The following is a 14,895-nucleotide window of genomic DNA, read 5'->3' on the forward strand; positions in this document are numbered from 1 at the left end:
TCCTCACCTGTCCTTGCCGTTGGGCAGCAGCAGGTGCCGCTCCCCGCCCGAGCACACGTAGGTGTTCCTGCGGCCCATCACGCTGGGGGGCACGTGGGGCTGGGGGGCACGGGGGGCACCTCAGCTCACCTGAGCTCACCTGCGGCCACAGGTGTGCCCAGGTGCCCCCCCAGGTACCCCCCAGATGTGTGCCCAGGTATCCCCAGCCCTTCCAGGTGCCCCCAGGTGTGCCCAGGTGTGTTCCCAGGTATCCCCAGGTATTCCCACCCTCTCTAGGTGTGCCCAGGTGTCTGCCCAGGTGTATCACAGGTGCCCCAGGTGTGTGCCCAGGTGTGTAACCCCCCAGGTGTGTGCCCAGGTGTGCCCACCTGTCCGTCCAGGTGCCTCTCGGGGATCTCGGCCTTGTTGGGGTTGTGGGCGCTGCTGACCAATGGGCTGCAGGGAGGGGGGAGGGGCGGCCCGGCCCCTCCCCCACCGCCCCTCCCCCCCCCTCCGGAGCCCCTCCTGGGGGGCGGGGGCCACGCCCCCGGCCACGCCCCCGGCCACGCCCAGCTCCGAGGAGGGGGGAGGGGCGGCCGAGGGGGGGCTGCGGCGGGGGGGAGGGGCGGCCGAGGGGCGGGGCCACCTGCGGGGTCAAAGAGGGGTCACGGAGGGGTCACGACCCCTCAGGACCCCCCCCCCCCAATGTCCCCAAATATCACAAAATGTCCAAAAATATCCCCAAAATGTCCCCAATGCCCCCAAGTGTCCCAAAATGTCCCCAAATGTCCCGATGCCCCCAAAGTCCCCAATGTCCCCCCAATGTCCCAGATGTCCCCAAATGTCCCCAGTCCCCCTATCCCCCCAATGTCCCCAATGTCCCCATTAATGTCCCCAATCCCCCCCAATGTCCCCATTAATGTCCCCCAGTGTCCCCAATCACCCCAATGCCCCCCATTGTCCCCAATGTCCCCAATCCCCCCCAGTGTCCCCATTAATGTCCCCAACCCCCCTGATGTCCCCAATGCCCCCAATGTCCCCCATTGTCCCCAATCCCCCGATGCCCCCAATGTCCCCATTAATGTCCCCACTCCCCCCCATTGTCCCCAATGTCCCAATCCCCCCCAGTGTCCCCATTAATGTCCCCAATCCCCCCGATGCCCCCCAATGTCCCCAATCCCCCCCATTGTCCCCAACCCCCCCAGTGTCCCCGTCGGTGTCCCCCGTTGGTGTCACTCACAGAAGTCGCTGTGCCGCCGCTGCCGGTGGTGGCCGCCCCCGCGCTGTCCCTTGCCGCCGTGCGATGTCCCCGACGACGTCCCCGACTTGGTGGCACCGTTGGGAGCCTCGGCCGAGCCCCGGGCCGCGACAGGGACAGGGACAGCGAGGGGCCACCCTCGGGCTGCCACCGACGGGGACACAGTGTCACCGATAGGGCCACCAGGGCCATTGTCACCCACCAGGGACAGGGACAGCGAGGGCCACCCTCGGGCTGTCACCAAGGGGGCCATAGTGTCACCAATGTCCCCAATGCCCCCAATGTCCTCAATGTTCCCAATGTCCCCTCAATGTCCCCAATGCCCCCAATGTCCCCCAGTGTCCCCAATCCCCCGGTGTCCCCAATGTCCCCAATGTCCCCAGTGTCCCCAATGTCCCCAATCCCCCCAATGTCCCCAATCCCCCCAATGTCCCCAATGTCACCCCAGTGTCCCCAGTGTCCCCAATGCCCCCAATGTCCCCCAGTGTCACCCACCTCTCCGTGCCGCCCCAGCAGCAGGTACGTGGCTGTGTCCCCAATGTCCCCAATGTCCCCAGTGTCCCCAATGCCCCCAGTGTCCCCAATGCCCCAATGTCCCCAATGTCACCCCAATGTCCCCAGTGCCCCAGTGTCCCCCCAGTGTCCCCAATGTCTCCCCAGTGTCCCCAGTATCCCCAATCCCCGCAATGTCCCCCATGTCCCCAATGTCACCCCGGTGTCCCAAGGTCCCCAATGCCCCCAATGTCCCCCCAATGCCCCAAGGTCCCCAATGTCCCCAATCCCCCCAATGCCCCCAATCCCCCAGTGTCCCCAGTGGTCCCCCCCAGTGTCCCCAGTGTCACCCACCTCTCCGCGCCGCCCCAGCAGCAGGTACGTGCCGTGTCCCCAATGTCACCCCAGTGTCCCAATGTCCCCCAGTGTCACCCACCTCTCCGCGCCGCCCCAGCAGCAGGTACGTGCCGTGTCCCCAATGTCACCCCAGTGTCCCCAATGCCCCCAATGTCCCCCCAGTGTCACCCACCTCTCCGCGCCGCCCAGCAGCAGGTACGTGGCCGTCACCTCGTTGTACTTGTGGGTGCTCAGCGCCTCCTTGATCTCCTCCCGCGTGTAGCCCATGCCCACCATCACCTCTGCGGGGACAGCGGCGTCACCGACGTCCCCGGGGCAATGTCCCCCGGGTGCCACCCCTGCCCCCCGGTGTCCCCTCACCGATGCGTTTGGTGTCCCAAAGTCCTCCTGGGGCTCCGTGTAGGGCGTCAGCTCGTCGCCCTCGTAGCCGATGTTGATCCACTTGTCCTTCATGATTTGCTGTTTGGGGACATTGGGGACATTGGGGACATTGGAGGCATTGGGGACATTGGGACACTGGGGGGATTGGGGACACTGGGGGGATTGGGGACATTGGGGGCATTGGGGGGATTGGGGGGCATTGGGGACACTGGGGACATTGGGGGACATTGGGGGCATTGGGACATGGGGACAATGGGGGACAATGGGGACACTGGGGACATTGGGAACACTGGGGACAATGGGGGACATTGGGGACAATGGGGGACATTGGGGACATTGGGGACACTGGGGGGATTGGGGACATTGGGGGCATTGGGGGGATTGGGGACATGGGGGACAATGGGGGACACTGGGACATTGGGAACACTGGGGGGACACTGGGGACATTGGGGACACTGGGGACAATGGGGACGATGGGGGCATTGGGGACACTGGGGGGACATTGGGGACATTGCTGACATTGGAGGACACTGGGGACATTGTGGGCATCAGGGACATTGGGGACATTGGGGGACAATGGGGGACACCGGGGACATTGGGAACACTGGGGGGATTGGGGACATTGGGGGACATTGGGGACACTGGGGGGATTGGGGACATTGGGGGCATTGGGGGGATTGGGGGGCATTGGGGACACTGGGGACATTGGGGGGATTGGGGACACTGGGGACATTGGGGACATTGGGAACACTGGGGACACTGGGGGGACACTGGGGGGATTGGGAACACTGGGGACAATGGGGGACATTGGGGGCATTGGGGACACTGGGGGGACATTGGGACACTGGGGACATTGCTAACATTGGAGGACACTGGGGACATTATGGGCATCAGGGACACTGGGGACATTGGGGACATTGGGGACATGGGGGACAATGGGGGACACTGGGGACATTGGGGACACTGGGGGGATTGGGACATTGGGGGACATTGGGGACACTGGGGACACTGGGGGACATTGGGGGACACTGGGGACAATGGGGGACATTGGGGACATTGAGGGGATTGGGGACATTGGGGGGACATTGGGGGGACATTGGGGGGACATTGGGGACAATGGGGGACATTGGGGACATTGAGGGGATTGGGGACATTGGGGACATTGGGGGGACATTGGGGGGACATTGGGGGGACATTGGGGGACCCAGGCGCCACCACAGGGGACAGGGACAAAACCCCTCAAAACTGCCCCAAACCGCCCCAAAACCCCCTCAAATCCCTGCCAGGAGCCCCCACTCCCCGCCAGAACTCCCAAAACTGCCCAAAACTGCCCCAAAACTGCCCCAAATCTCTCAAACTGCCCCAAAACTGCCCCAAAACTGCCCCAAATCCCTCAAACTGCCCCAAAACTGCCCCAAAACTGCCCCAAATCCCTCAAACTGCCCCAAATCCCTCAAACTGCGCCAAAACTGCCCCAAATCCCTCAAACTGCCCCAAAACTGCCCCAAATCCCTCAAACTGCCCCAAAACTCCTCAAACTGCCCCAAAACCCCCTCTGATCCCCTCAAACTGCCCCAAAAACCCCCTCTGATCCCCTCAAACTGCCCCAAAACCTCCTCTGATCCCCTCAAACTGCCCAAAACCTCCTCTGATCCCCCCAAACTGCCCCAAAACCCCCTCTGCTCCCCTCAAACTGCCCAAAACCTCCTCTGATCCCCTCAAACTGCCCCAGACCCCTCGTGGGGACCCCCCGGTACCTCGAGGGTGCAGCGCTTGGCGGGGCTGAGCACCAGGAAGCGCCGCAGGATGCTCCCGCAGCCCCAAATCCCCCAAAATCACCACAAAATCACCCAAAACCCCCTCAAACTGCCCCAAATCCCCCCAAAATCAACCCCAAAATCACCCCAAAACCCCCTCAAACTGCCCCAAATCCCCCCAAAATCACCCCAAAATCACCCCAAAACCCCTCAAACTGCCCAAATCCCCCCAAATCACCCCAAATCCCCCCAGACCCCTCTGGGGACCCCCCGAGCCCCCCGGTACCTCGAGGGTGCAGCGCTTGGCGGGGTTGAGCACCAGGAAGCGCCGCAGATGCTCCCGCAGCCCCAAATCCCCCCAAAATCACCACAAAATAACCCCAAAATCCCCCAAATCCCCCTCAAATCCCCCCAAGACCCCTCTGGGGACCCCCCGAGCCCCCCAATACCTCGAGGGTGCAGCGCTTGGCGGGGTTGAGCACCAGGAAGCGCCGCAGGATGTTCTCGCAGTCCGTGGACATGTAGAAGGGCACGCGGTACTTGCCCCGCAGCACGCGCTCCCGCAGCTCCTGGGGGGTCACACGGGGGTCACCCGGGGTCACACGGGGTCACCGGGGTGAGTCAGGGTCATCTGGGGTCACCCGGGGTCAGTCGCTGGTCGGTTGGGGTCAGTCAGGGACACAGGGGACGCCTGGGGTCAGTCAGGGTCACCGGGGTCAGTTGCGGTCGGTCGGGGTCAGTTGGGGTCATCTGGGGTCACTGGGGTCAGCTGGGGTCACTCGGGGTCAGTCGGGGTCACTCAGGGAACCCGGGGTCAGCCGGGTCAGCTGAGGTCACTCCGGGTCAGTGACCGTGCAGTGACCAGGAGGTGACCACGGGCACAGTGACCAGAAGGTGACCACAGGTGACGATCACCACACTGACCAGATGACCCCAAGCTCCAGCCACAGCCCCTTGGGGTCACAGCAGGTGACCAAGGAGTATCAAGACCGAGTGACCAGGAGGTGACCACAAGCACCAGGAGGTGACAGCAAGTGACCAAACAGTGACCAGGAGGTGACCACGAGTTCCCAGCGGTCACCTTGAGGTTGTGTCCGTCGAAGGGCAGCGAGCCGCTGACCAGCGTGTAGAGGATGACCCCCAGGCTCCAGATGACCACGCAATGACCACGCATGACCACACAATGACCTCACAAAGACCACGCAATGACCACGCAATGACCCAACAATGACCACGCAACGACCCAACAATGACCACACAATGACCACACAATGACCACACAATGACCTCACAAAGACCACGCAATGACCACGCAATGACCCAACAATGACCACGCAACGACCCAACAATGACCACACAATGACCACACAATGACCACGCAATGACCCAACAATGACCACGCAATGACCACGCAATGACCGAACAATGACCAAACAATGACCCAACAATGACCACGCAATGACCAAACAATGACCACACAATGACCACGCAATGACCCAACAATGACCACGCAATGACCACGCAATGACCGAACAATGACCCAACAATGACCAACAATGACCCAGCAATGACCCAACAATGACCACGCAACGACCCAGCAATGACCAGGAGGTGACCACGAGTTCCCAGCGGTCACCTTGAGGTTGTGCCCGTCGAAGGGCAGCGAGCCGCTGACCAGCGTGTAGAGGATGACCCCCAGGCTCCAGATGTCCACCTCGGGCCCGTCGTACTTCTTGCCCTGGAAGAGCTCGGGGGCGGCGTAGGGCGGCGAGCCGCAGAACGTGTCCAGCTTGGAGCCGCGCGAGAACTCGTTGCTGAAGCCGAAATCGGCGATCTTGATGTTGGCGTCGGCGTCCAGCAGCAGGTTCTCGGCCTGGGGACATTTGGGGACATCAGTGGGGACATGGGGACATTGAGATGGGGACAGGGACACTGGGATGGGACACTGGGATGGGATCTTGGTGTTGGCGTTGGTGTCCAGCAGCAGGTTCTCGGCCTGGGGACGTTTGGGGACATCAGTGGGGACAATGACATTGGGACAGGGACATCGGGATGGGGACAGGGACACTGGGATGGGGACACTGGATGGGATCTTGGTGTTGGTGTCCAGCAGCAGGTTCTGGGCCTGGGGACATTTGGGGACATCATCAGGGACATGGGGACATTGGGACGGGGACAGGGACACTGGATGGGGACACTGGGATGGGATCTTGGTGTTGGTGTCCAGCAGCAGGTTCTGGGCCTGGGGACATTTGGGGACATCAGTGGGGACATTGGGGACATCAGTGGGGACAATGACATTGGGACAGGGACACCGCCAGAGGGACAGGGACACTGGGATGGGGACACTGGGATGGGGACACTGGGATGGGATCTTGATGTTGGCGTCGGAGTCCAGCAGCAGGTTCTGGGCCTGGGGACGTTGGGGACATCATCAGGGACATGGGGACATCAGTGGGGACAATGACATTGGGACAGGGACACCGCCAGAGGGACAGGGACACTGGGATGGGGACACTGGGATGGGATCTTGATGTTGGTGTCGGCGTCCAGCAGCAGGTTCTCGGCCTGGGGACATTTGGGGACATTGGGGACATCATGAGGGACATGGGACATTGGGATGGGACACTGCCAGAGGGACAGGGACACTGAGATGGGGACACTGGGATGGGATCTTGGTGTTGGTGCCAGCACCAGGTTCTGGGCCTGGGGACACTGGGGACATCATCAGGGACATTGGGGACATCATCAGGGACATGGGGACATCAGTGGGGACAATGACATCGGGACAGGGACACTGGGATGGGATCTGGTGTTGGTGTCCAGCAGCAGGTTCTGGCCTGGGGACATTTGGGGACATCATGAGGGACATGGGACATTGGGACGGGGACAGGGACACTGGGATGGGGACACTGGGATGGATCTCGGTGTTGGTGTCCAGCAGCAGGTTCTGGGCCTGGGGACATTGGGGACATCATCAGGGACATGGGGACATCAGTGGGGACAATGACATCGGGACAGGGACACTGGGATGGGGACACTGGGATGGGATCTTGATGTTGGCGTCGGCGTCCAGCAGCAGGTTCTCGGCCTGGGGACATTTGGGGACAATGACATTGGGACGGGGACAGGGACACTGGATGGGATCTTGGTGTTGGCGTCCAGCAGCAGGTTCTGGGCCTGGGGACATTTGGGGACATCAGTGGGGACATTGGGGACATCAGTGGGGACAATGACATTGGGACAGGGACACCGCCAGAGGGACAGGGACACTGGGATGGGGACACTGGGATGGGATCTTGATGTTGGCTTTGGTGCCCAGCAGCAGGTTCTCGGCCTGGGGACATTTGGGGACATCATCAGGGACATGGGGACATTGGGACGGGGACAGGGACACTGGGATGGGGACACTGGGATGGGATCTTGGTGTTGGCGTCCAGCAGCAGGTTCTCGGCCTGGGGACATTTGGGGACATCAGTGGGGACATCATCAGGGACATGGGGACAGCAGCACAGGGACACCAGGACACCGGGATGGACACAGGGACAAGGACACCAGGACAGGGACCACGGGGACATCGGGATGGGACAATGCCACCAGGACGGACACTGGAACACCAGGACGGACGCGGGGACGGTGACACCAGGACAGGGACACGTGGTGCCACCCCCGTGTCCCCGGCCCCGTGTCCCACCTTGAGGTCCCTGTGCACGATGTTCTTCTGGTGGCAGTAGTGCACGGCCGAGACGATCTGGGGACACGGGTGGCACTGTCACCGCGGGTCCCCACAGTGGCCCCAACCCGTCCTTCATGTCCCCAAGCCATCCTTGATGTCCCCAAGCCCCCCCGTGACGTCCCCAACCCATCCCTGATGTCCCCAACCCCTCACAGATGTCCCCAAAACTCTCCAGAATGTCCCAACCCATCCTTGATGTCCCAAGCCTCACAGATGTCCCCAAGCCATCCCTGATGTCCCCAAATCTCTCCAAAATGTCCCCAAACCTCCCTGATGTCCCCAACCCATCCCTGATGTCCCCAACCCCTCACAGATGTCCCCAAAACTCTCCAGAGTGTCCCCAACCCATCCCTGATGTCCCCAAGCCCTCACAGATGTCCTCAACCCCTCAGAGATGTCCCCAACCCATCCCTGATGTCCCCAAATCTCTCCAGAATGTCCCCAAACCCCTCAGGATGTCCCCAACCCATCCCTGATGTCCCCAAGCCCCCCGGGATGTCCCCAAACCCCCCAAAATGTCCCCGAACCCCCCAAAATGTCCCCGAACCCCCAAAATGTCCCCACCTGTCTGAACTTGGCCCGCGCCTCCTTCTCCTTCATCCTCCCGTGGGACACCAGGTAATCGAACACCTCACCTGGGGGGGGACACACCTGGGTGAGGACACCCCAAAATATCCCCAAAAATACCCAAAAACATCCGCAAAATATCATCCCAAATATCCCTCAAAAACTCCCAAAATATCCCCAAAATATAATCCCAAATATCCCTCAAAAACTCCCAAAATATCCCCAAAATATAATCCAAAATATCATCCCAAAATATCCTCACCAAAATCCCCCCAAATCCACACCAGGTAATCGAACACCTCACCTGGGGGGGGACACACCTGGGTGAGGACACCCCAAAATATCCCCAAAAATACCCAAAAACATCCGCAAAATATCATCCCAAATATGCCTCAAAAACTCCCAAAATATCCCAAAATATCATCCCAAATATCCCTCAAAAACTCCCAAAATATCCCCAAAATATCATCCCAAATATCCCTCAAAAACTCCCAAAATATCCCCAAATATCATCCCAAAATATCCTCCCAAAAATCCCCCCAAATCCACAGCAGGTAATCGAACACCTCACCTGGGGGGACACACACAGAGGGATCTTGGTGTCCCAGGTGTCCCCAAAGCCCCACCAGGTGTCCCCAATGTCCCCCCAGGTGTCAGTCTTGGTGTCCCCAGGTGTGTCTCAGGTGTCCCCCAGGTGTCAGTCTTGGTGTCCCCAGGTGTGTCTCAGGCTGTCCCCAGGTGTCCCCAGGTGTGTCTCAGGTGTCCCCAGGTGTCCCCAATGTCCCCCCAGGTGTCAGTCTTGGTGTCCCCAGGTGTCCCCAGGTGTGTCTCAGGTTGTCCCCAGGTGTCCCCAGGTGTGTCTCAGGTGTCTCAGGTGTCCCCAAGGTGTCAGTCTTGGTGTCCCCAGGTGTGTCTCAGGTGTCCCAGGTGTCCCCAGGTGTGTCTCAGGTGTCTCAGGTGTCCCCAAGGTGTCAGTCTTGGTGTCCCCAGGTGTCCCCAGGTGTCCCCAGGTGTGTCCCCAGGTGTGTCCCCAGGTGTGCACTCACCTGCGCTGGCGTACTCCATGACCAGGTACAGCGTCTTCTCCGTCTCGATCACCTCAAAGAGCTTCACTGCAACGGGGGGGGGGGTGGGGGGGGGGGGGACACAGGGGGCGTCAGGGACCCCTCCCCAAATTCTGGGGACCCCTCCCCAAATTACAGAGACCCCTGCCCACCCCTGGGACCCCTCCCAAATTCTGGGACCCTTCCCCAAATTACAGAGACCCCTGCCCAATTCTGGGACCCCTCCCCAATTTCCATGACTCCTCCCCATTTTTGGGACCCCCCCATCCCAGGACCCCTCCCCATTTTGGGATCCCTCCCCACCCCCAGGACCCCATTTCGGGGACCCCTCCCCAATTTGAGGACCCCTCCCCATTCCAGGACCCCATTTCGGGGACCCCTCCCCAATTCCAGGACCCCATTTCAGGGACCCCTCCCCATTTCTCTCACCGATATTGGGGTGGTTCAGCCCCTTCACGATCCCAACCCCATTTCCAGGACCCCTCCCCAAAATCCAGGGACCCCTCCCCATTTTGGGACCCCTCCCCAAATTCCAGGGACCCCTCCCCATTCCAGGACCCCATTTTGGGACCCCTCCCCAATTCCAGGACCCCTCCCCAATTTTAGGGACCCCTCCCCATTTCTCTCACCGATATTGGGGTGGTTCAGCCCCTTCACGATCCCAACCCCATTTCCAGGACCCCCTCCCCATTTGGGACCCCTCCCCAAATTCCAGGGACCCCTCCCCATTTCCAGGACCCCATTTTGGGGACCCCTCCCCAATTCCAGGACCCCTCCCCAATTTTAGGGACCCCTCCCCATTTCTCTCACCGATATTGGGGTGGTTCAGCCCCTTCATGATCCAGAACTTCCGAAAAAGCTGAGGAGGGGGGAAAAGGGTCAGGGGGGGCTGGAGACCCTCCCCAAACGAGGAGACCCCTCCCCAACTGAGGAGACCCCTCCCCAAACGAGGAGACCCCTCCCCAAACGAGGAGACCCCTCCCCAAAGCCCCCAGGACCCTCCCCACCTTCTGCAGGCTGGTGGGGTTCAGCTGGGTCTTGTCGATGATTTTGATGGCGACCTGAAATTGGGGAGGGGGCGCTGAGGGGACCCCGGAGACCCCTCCCCAAATTCTCCTGGGATCCCCCGAGACCCCTCCCCAAATTCAGCTGAGACTCCTCCCCAAATTCACCTCATATTGTCCCCAAATTCAGCTGAGACCCCTCCCCAAATTCACCTGAGACCCTCCTGGGACCCCCAAATCCCCCCTGAGCCCCCTCCCACAGTCCTCAATCACCTCATAACCCCTCCCAAATGCCTGAGCCCCCTCCCCAAACCCCAAATCCCCCCTGAACCCCCTCAAATCACCCCAAATCCTGCCCGAGCCCCCTCCCCAAAACCTGAGCCCCCTCCACAGCCCTCAATCACCTCATAACCCCCTCCCCAAATGCCTGAGCCCCCTCCCACCACCCCAAATCCCCTCTAAGCCCCCGCAAAACCCCCTCAAATCCCCCCAAAACCCCCTCAAATCCCCACTGAGCCCCCTCCCACCACCCAAATCCCCCCCGAGACCCCGAAACCCCCTCAAAACCCCCGAAACCCCCTCAAATCCCCCAAAACCCCCTCAAAACCCCTCAAATCCCCCAAAATCACCTCAAGCCCCCTCCCCAATCCAAATCCCCCCTAAACCCCCTCAAATCCCCACTGAGCCCTCTCCCCTCTCCTCAAATCGCCCCATAGCCCCCCTCCCACCACCCCAAATCCCCCCGAGACCCCCGAAACCCCCTCAAATCCCCCAAATCCCCCCTAAACCCCCTCAAATCCCCACTGAGCCCTCTCCCCTCTCCTCAAATCGCCCCATAGCCCCCCCTCCCACCACCCCAAATCCCCCCCGAGACCCCCGAAACCCCCTCAAAACCCCCCGAAACCCCCTCAAATCCCCCAAAACCCCCTCAAAACCCCCCAAAATCACCTCAAGCCCCCTCCCCAAATGCCAGAGACCCCCGCCCACCTCTCTGCCGGTGAGCACGCGCCGCGCCAGCCTGACCCTGGCCAAGCTGCCCTCGCCCGTGGTGCCCCAAAATGCCCCCCGAGACCCCTCCCCAAGGCCCAAAACCCCCTCAAACCCCCCCAAAGACCCCTCCCCAAATGCCAGAGACCCCTCCCCACCTCTCTGCCGGTGAGCACGTGCCGCGCCAGCTTGACCTTGGCGAAGTTGCCCTTGCCGATGGTGCGCAGCAGGCGGTAGTTGCCCACGTGGGGAGGGGGCTCCTCGGACCCCCCCCCAGCGAGTTCCGGCCCCCCGCGGCGGGGGAGGGGCGGCCCCGGACCCCCGCCCGCACCAAGCGGCCCCGGGGGAGGGGGCTTGGTCGGGGCGGGCGCTGCCCCCCGGGCCCGGCTGTGCGGGGGGAGAGATAACAGTGAGACCCCTCCCCAAATTAACATATCACTGTGAGACCCCAATTATCACTGCGAGACCCCTCCCCAAATTAACATATCCCAGTGAGACCCCAATTATCACTGTGAGACCCTCCCCAAATTAACATATCACTGTGAGACCCCAATTATCACTGCGAGACCCCTCCCCAAATAATAGAACAGTGAGACCCCAATTATCACTGTGAGACCCCTCCCCAAGTTAACATATCCCAGTGAGACCCCAATTATCACTGCGAGACCCCTCCCCAAATTAACATATCACTGTGAGACCCCTCCCCAAATTAATAGAACAGTGAGACATTGACCCCAATTATCACTGCGAGACCCCTCCCCAAATTAATAGAACAGTGAGACCCCAATTATCACTGCGAGACCCCTCCCCAAATTAATAGAACAGTGAGACCCCAATTATCACTGCGAGACCCCTCCCCAAATTAACATATCACTGCGAGACCCCTCCCCAAATTAATAGAACAGTGAGACCCCAATTATCACTGCGAGACCCCTCCCCAAATTAACATATCCCAGTGAGACCCCAATTATCACTGTGAGACCCCTCCCCAAATTAACATATCCCAGTGAGACCCCTCCCCAAATTAATATATCACGGTTAGACATTGACCCCAATTATCACTGTGAGACCCCTCCCAAAATACCACAGAGAGATCCCACACAAAATATCACAGTGAGACCCCTCCCCAAATTAATGTCACTGTGAGACTCTCACTCAAATTATCACTGTGAGACCCCTCCCCGAATTATCACAGTCCCAATTATCACTGTGAGACCCTCCCCAAATTATCACAGTCCCCAACTATCGCCGTGAGACCCCTCCCCAAACTAATATCACAGCGAGACCCCTCCCCGAACACACCACAGGAGATCCCCACACAAAATATCACAGTGAGACCCCTCCCCAAATTATCACAGCCCCCAGTTCAATGTCACAGTGAGACCCCTCCCCAAATTATCACAGCCCCCAGTTCAATGTCACAGTGAGACCCCTCCCCAAATGACAATGCCACCTTGGGACGCCCACCCCAGTTACCCCAGCGAGACCCCCACCCGGATTATGGGGTCACCGCCGGGACCCCACCCAAAATAATCTCAGGGGGGTGTCCCCTGAGACCCCCCCCCCCAAAATCTCAGAGTGGGACCCCAGACCCCTCCCGGTGCCCCCGGTGCCCCCCCCGGTATCCCCCAGACCCCTCCCGGTGCCCCCCCGGTATCCCCGAGCCCCCTCCCGGTCCCTCCGGTCCTCCCCGGTCCCCCCCCCCCCGGTCAGGCCTACCCCCGTGCGCTCCCCCCTCACGCTCTCACCGTGTCCGCGTTCCGCTCGTTGCCCGCCGCCAGGGCGGAGCGCGAGGACATGGTCCCGGCCCGGGGGGCACCGGAAGGCGGCACCGGGGGGCACCGGAAGGGGCGGTCCCGTTACCGGGGTTGCGGGGGCGGGGGGGGGGGGGGGTCCCGTTCCCGTTGCCGTTACCGGGGGGCCGGGCCGGGGCGGCCATGGCGGCCATGGCGCCGGAACCGGAAGCGGGGCGGTGACGGAGTGGGCGGGGCTTTGACCGTAAAAGGAGAGCGGTTCTGAGGGCTTGGCCACGCCCACGGAGGGAGAGGGCCAATCGGAGGCGGCGTTGCGGCATGGAGACAGATGGGCACGCCCCCTGAGGGGGGCGGGTTAAAGGAGGGTGGTGAGCGGTGATTGGCTGCGCTCTGGCCAATGGGGAGGGAGAGCGGGGTTTGATGGGCGATTGACGGGGGAGGGGTCACGTGGGGCGGGCGGGGGGTCACCTGTGTCACACCTGGGTCACGTGGGGGTCACCTGTGTCACACCTGGGGTCACGTGGGGTCACCTGTGGGGTCACCTGTGGGGTCACCCAGATCGCCTCCCTGTCACACCTGGGGTCACCCGTGTCACACCTGGGGTCACCCGTGTCACACCTGAAGCCATCTGTGCCACCTGTGTCACCCTCGAGGCCACCTGCGTCACTCGTGTCACCTCCGTGTCGCACCTGTGTCACACCTGTGTCACCTGTGGGGTCACGTGGGGCACACCTGGGGTCACCCGCGTCACACCTGGGGTCGCCTGTGTCACCCACGCCCCCTCCCAGGTGTCACCGCGGTTCCATCCCGGCGTCCCCAGGCCCCGTTCCGGTGTCCTGCTGTCCCCACTGTCCCCTCCCCGCTGTCCCCTCCCGGTCCCCGCTGTCCCCTCCGTGTGCCCAATGTCCCCACACTGTCCCCGGGGTCCCCTCTCGCCGTCCCCTGGCTCCCATCCCGGTGTCCCCTCACTGTCCCCAATGTCCCCGCTGTCCCCACTGTCCCCATCCCGGTGTCCCCTCCCCGCTGTCCCCGCTGTCCCCGCTGTCCCCTCCCGGTCCCCCCGTGTCCCCCCTCCCCGGAGCGGAACCGGGGCTGACCCTGCCCGGCCGGGGAGGCCCCTCCGGGGCGGCGCTTCCTCAGGAAACGCGGGCAGCGGCCACGGTGTCACCGCAGCGCAGCCAGTGTCACCAGTGTCACCGCAGCCACCGCCGGTGTCACCGCAGCGCAGCCAGTGTCACCAGTGTCACCGCTGCCACCGCCGGTGTCACCGCAGCGCAGCCAGTGTCACCAGTGTCACCGCAGCCACCGCCGGTGTCACCGCTGCCACCGCTGGTGACACTGCCAGCACCGCCGGTGTCGCCACAGCAGCGCCGCTAAAGCCACCGGAGCCACCGGGGCCACGAGAGCCACCGGTGTCACCGCCAGCGCCACCGGTGTCACCACAGCCGCCGCCGGTGTCACCGCTGCCGCCACCGCTAAAGCCGCCGGAGCCACCGGTGTCACCACAGCCACCGCCGGTGTCACCACAGCCGCTCCCGGTGCCCCCGGAGCCCCCGCGC

The 14,895-nt window shown here is 61.9% G+C and overlaps 1 protein-coding gene across 1 annotated transcript; it reads right to left on the reverse strand.

Moving 5' to 3' along the window:
• Positions 1-7: 7 nt before the first annotated feature.
• LOC134433752 (MAP/microtubule affinity-regulating kinase 4-like) lies at positions 8-13,530 on the reverse strand (the record flags this gene model as incomplete). The annotated part of the gene is given in 16 exon segments (XM_063182464.1): positions 8-99; positions 369-625; positions 1,220-1,381; positions 1,440-1,471; positions 2,259-2,367; positions 2,447-2,464; positions 2,467-2,545; positions 4,674-4,793; positions 5,861-6,097; positions 7,919-7,975; positions 8,525-8,595; positions 9,574-9,639; positions 10,402-10,450; positions 10,599-10,652; positions 11,741-11,969; positions 13,331-13,530. Coding segments are annotated over 16 exon segments (1,832 nt in total), but the record flags the coding sequence as incomplete, so codon positions are not given.
• Between the last annotated feature and the right edge of the window lie 1,365 nt (positions 13,531-14,895).

This window comes from Melospiza melodia, unplaced genomic scaffold, assembly GCF_035770615.1.
Source record: "Melospiza melodia melodia isolate bMelMel2 unplaced genomic scaffold, bMelMel2.pri scaffold_246, whole genome shotgun sequence".
Classification (NCBI taxonomy): Eukaryota; Metazoa; Chordata; class Aves; order Passeriformes; family Passerellidae; genus Melospiza; species Melospiza melodia.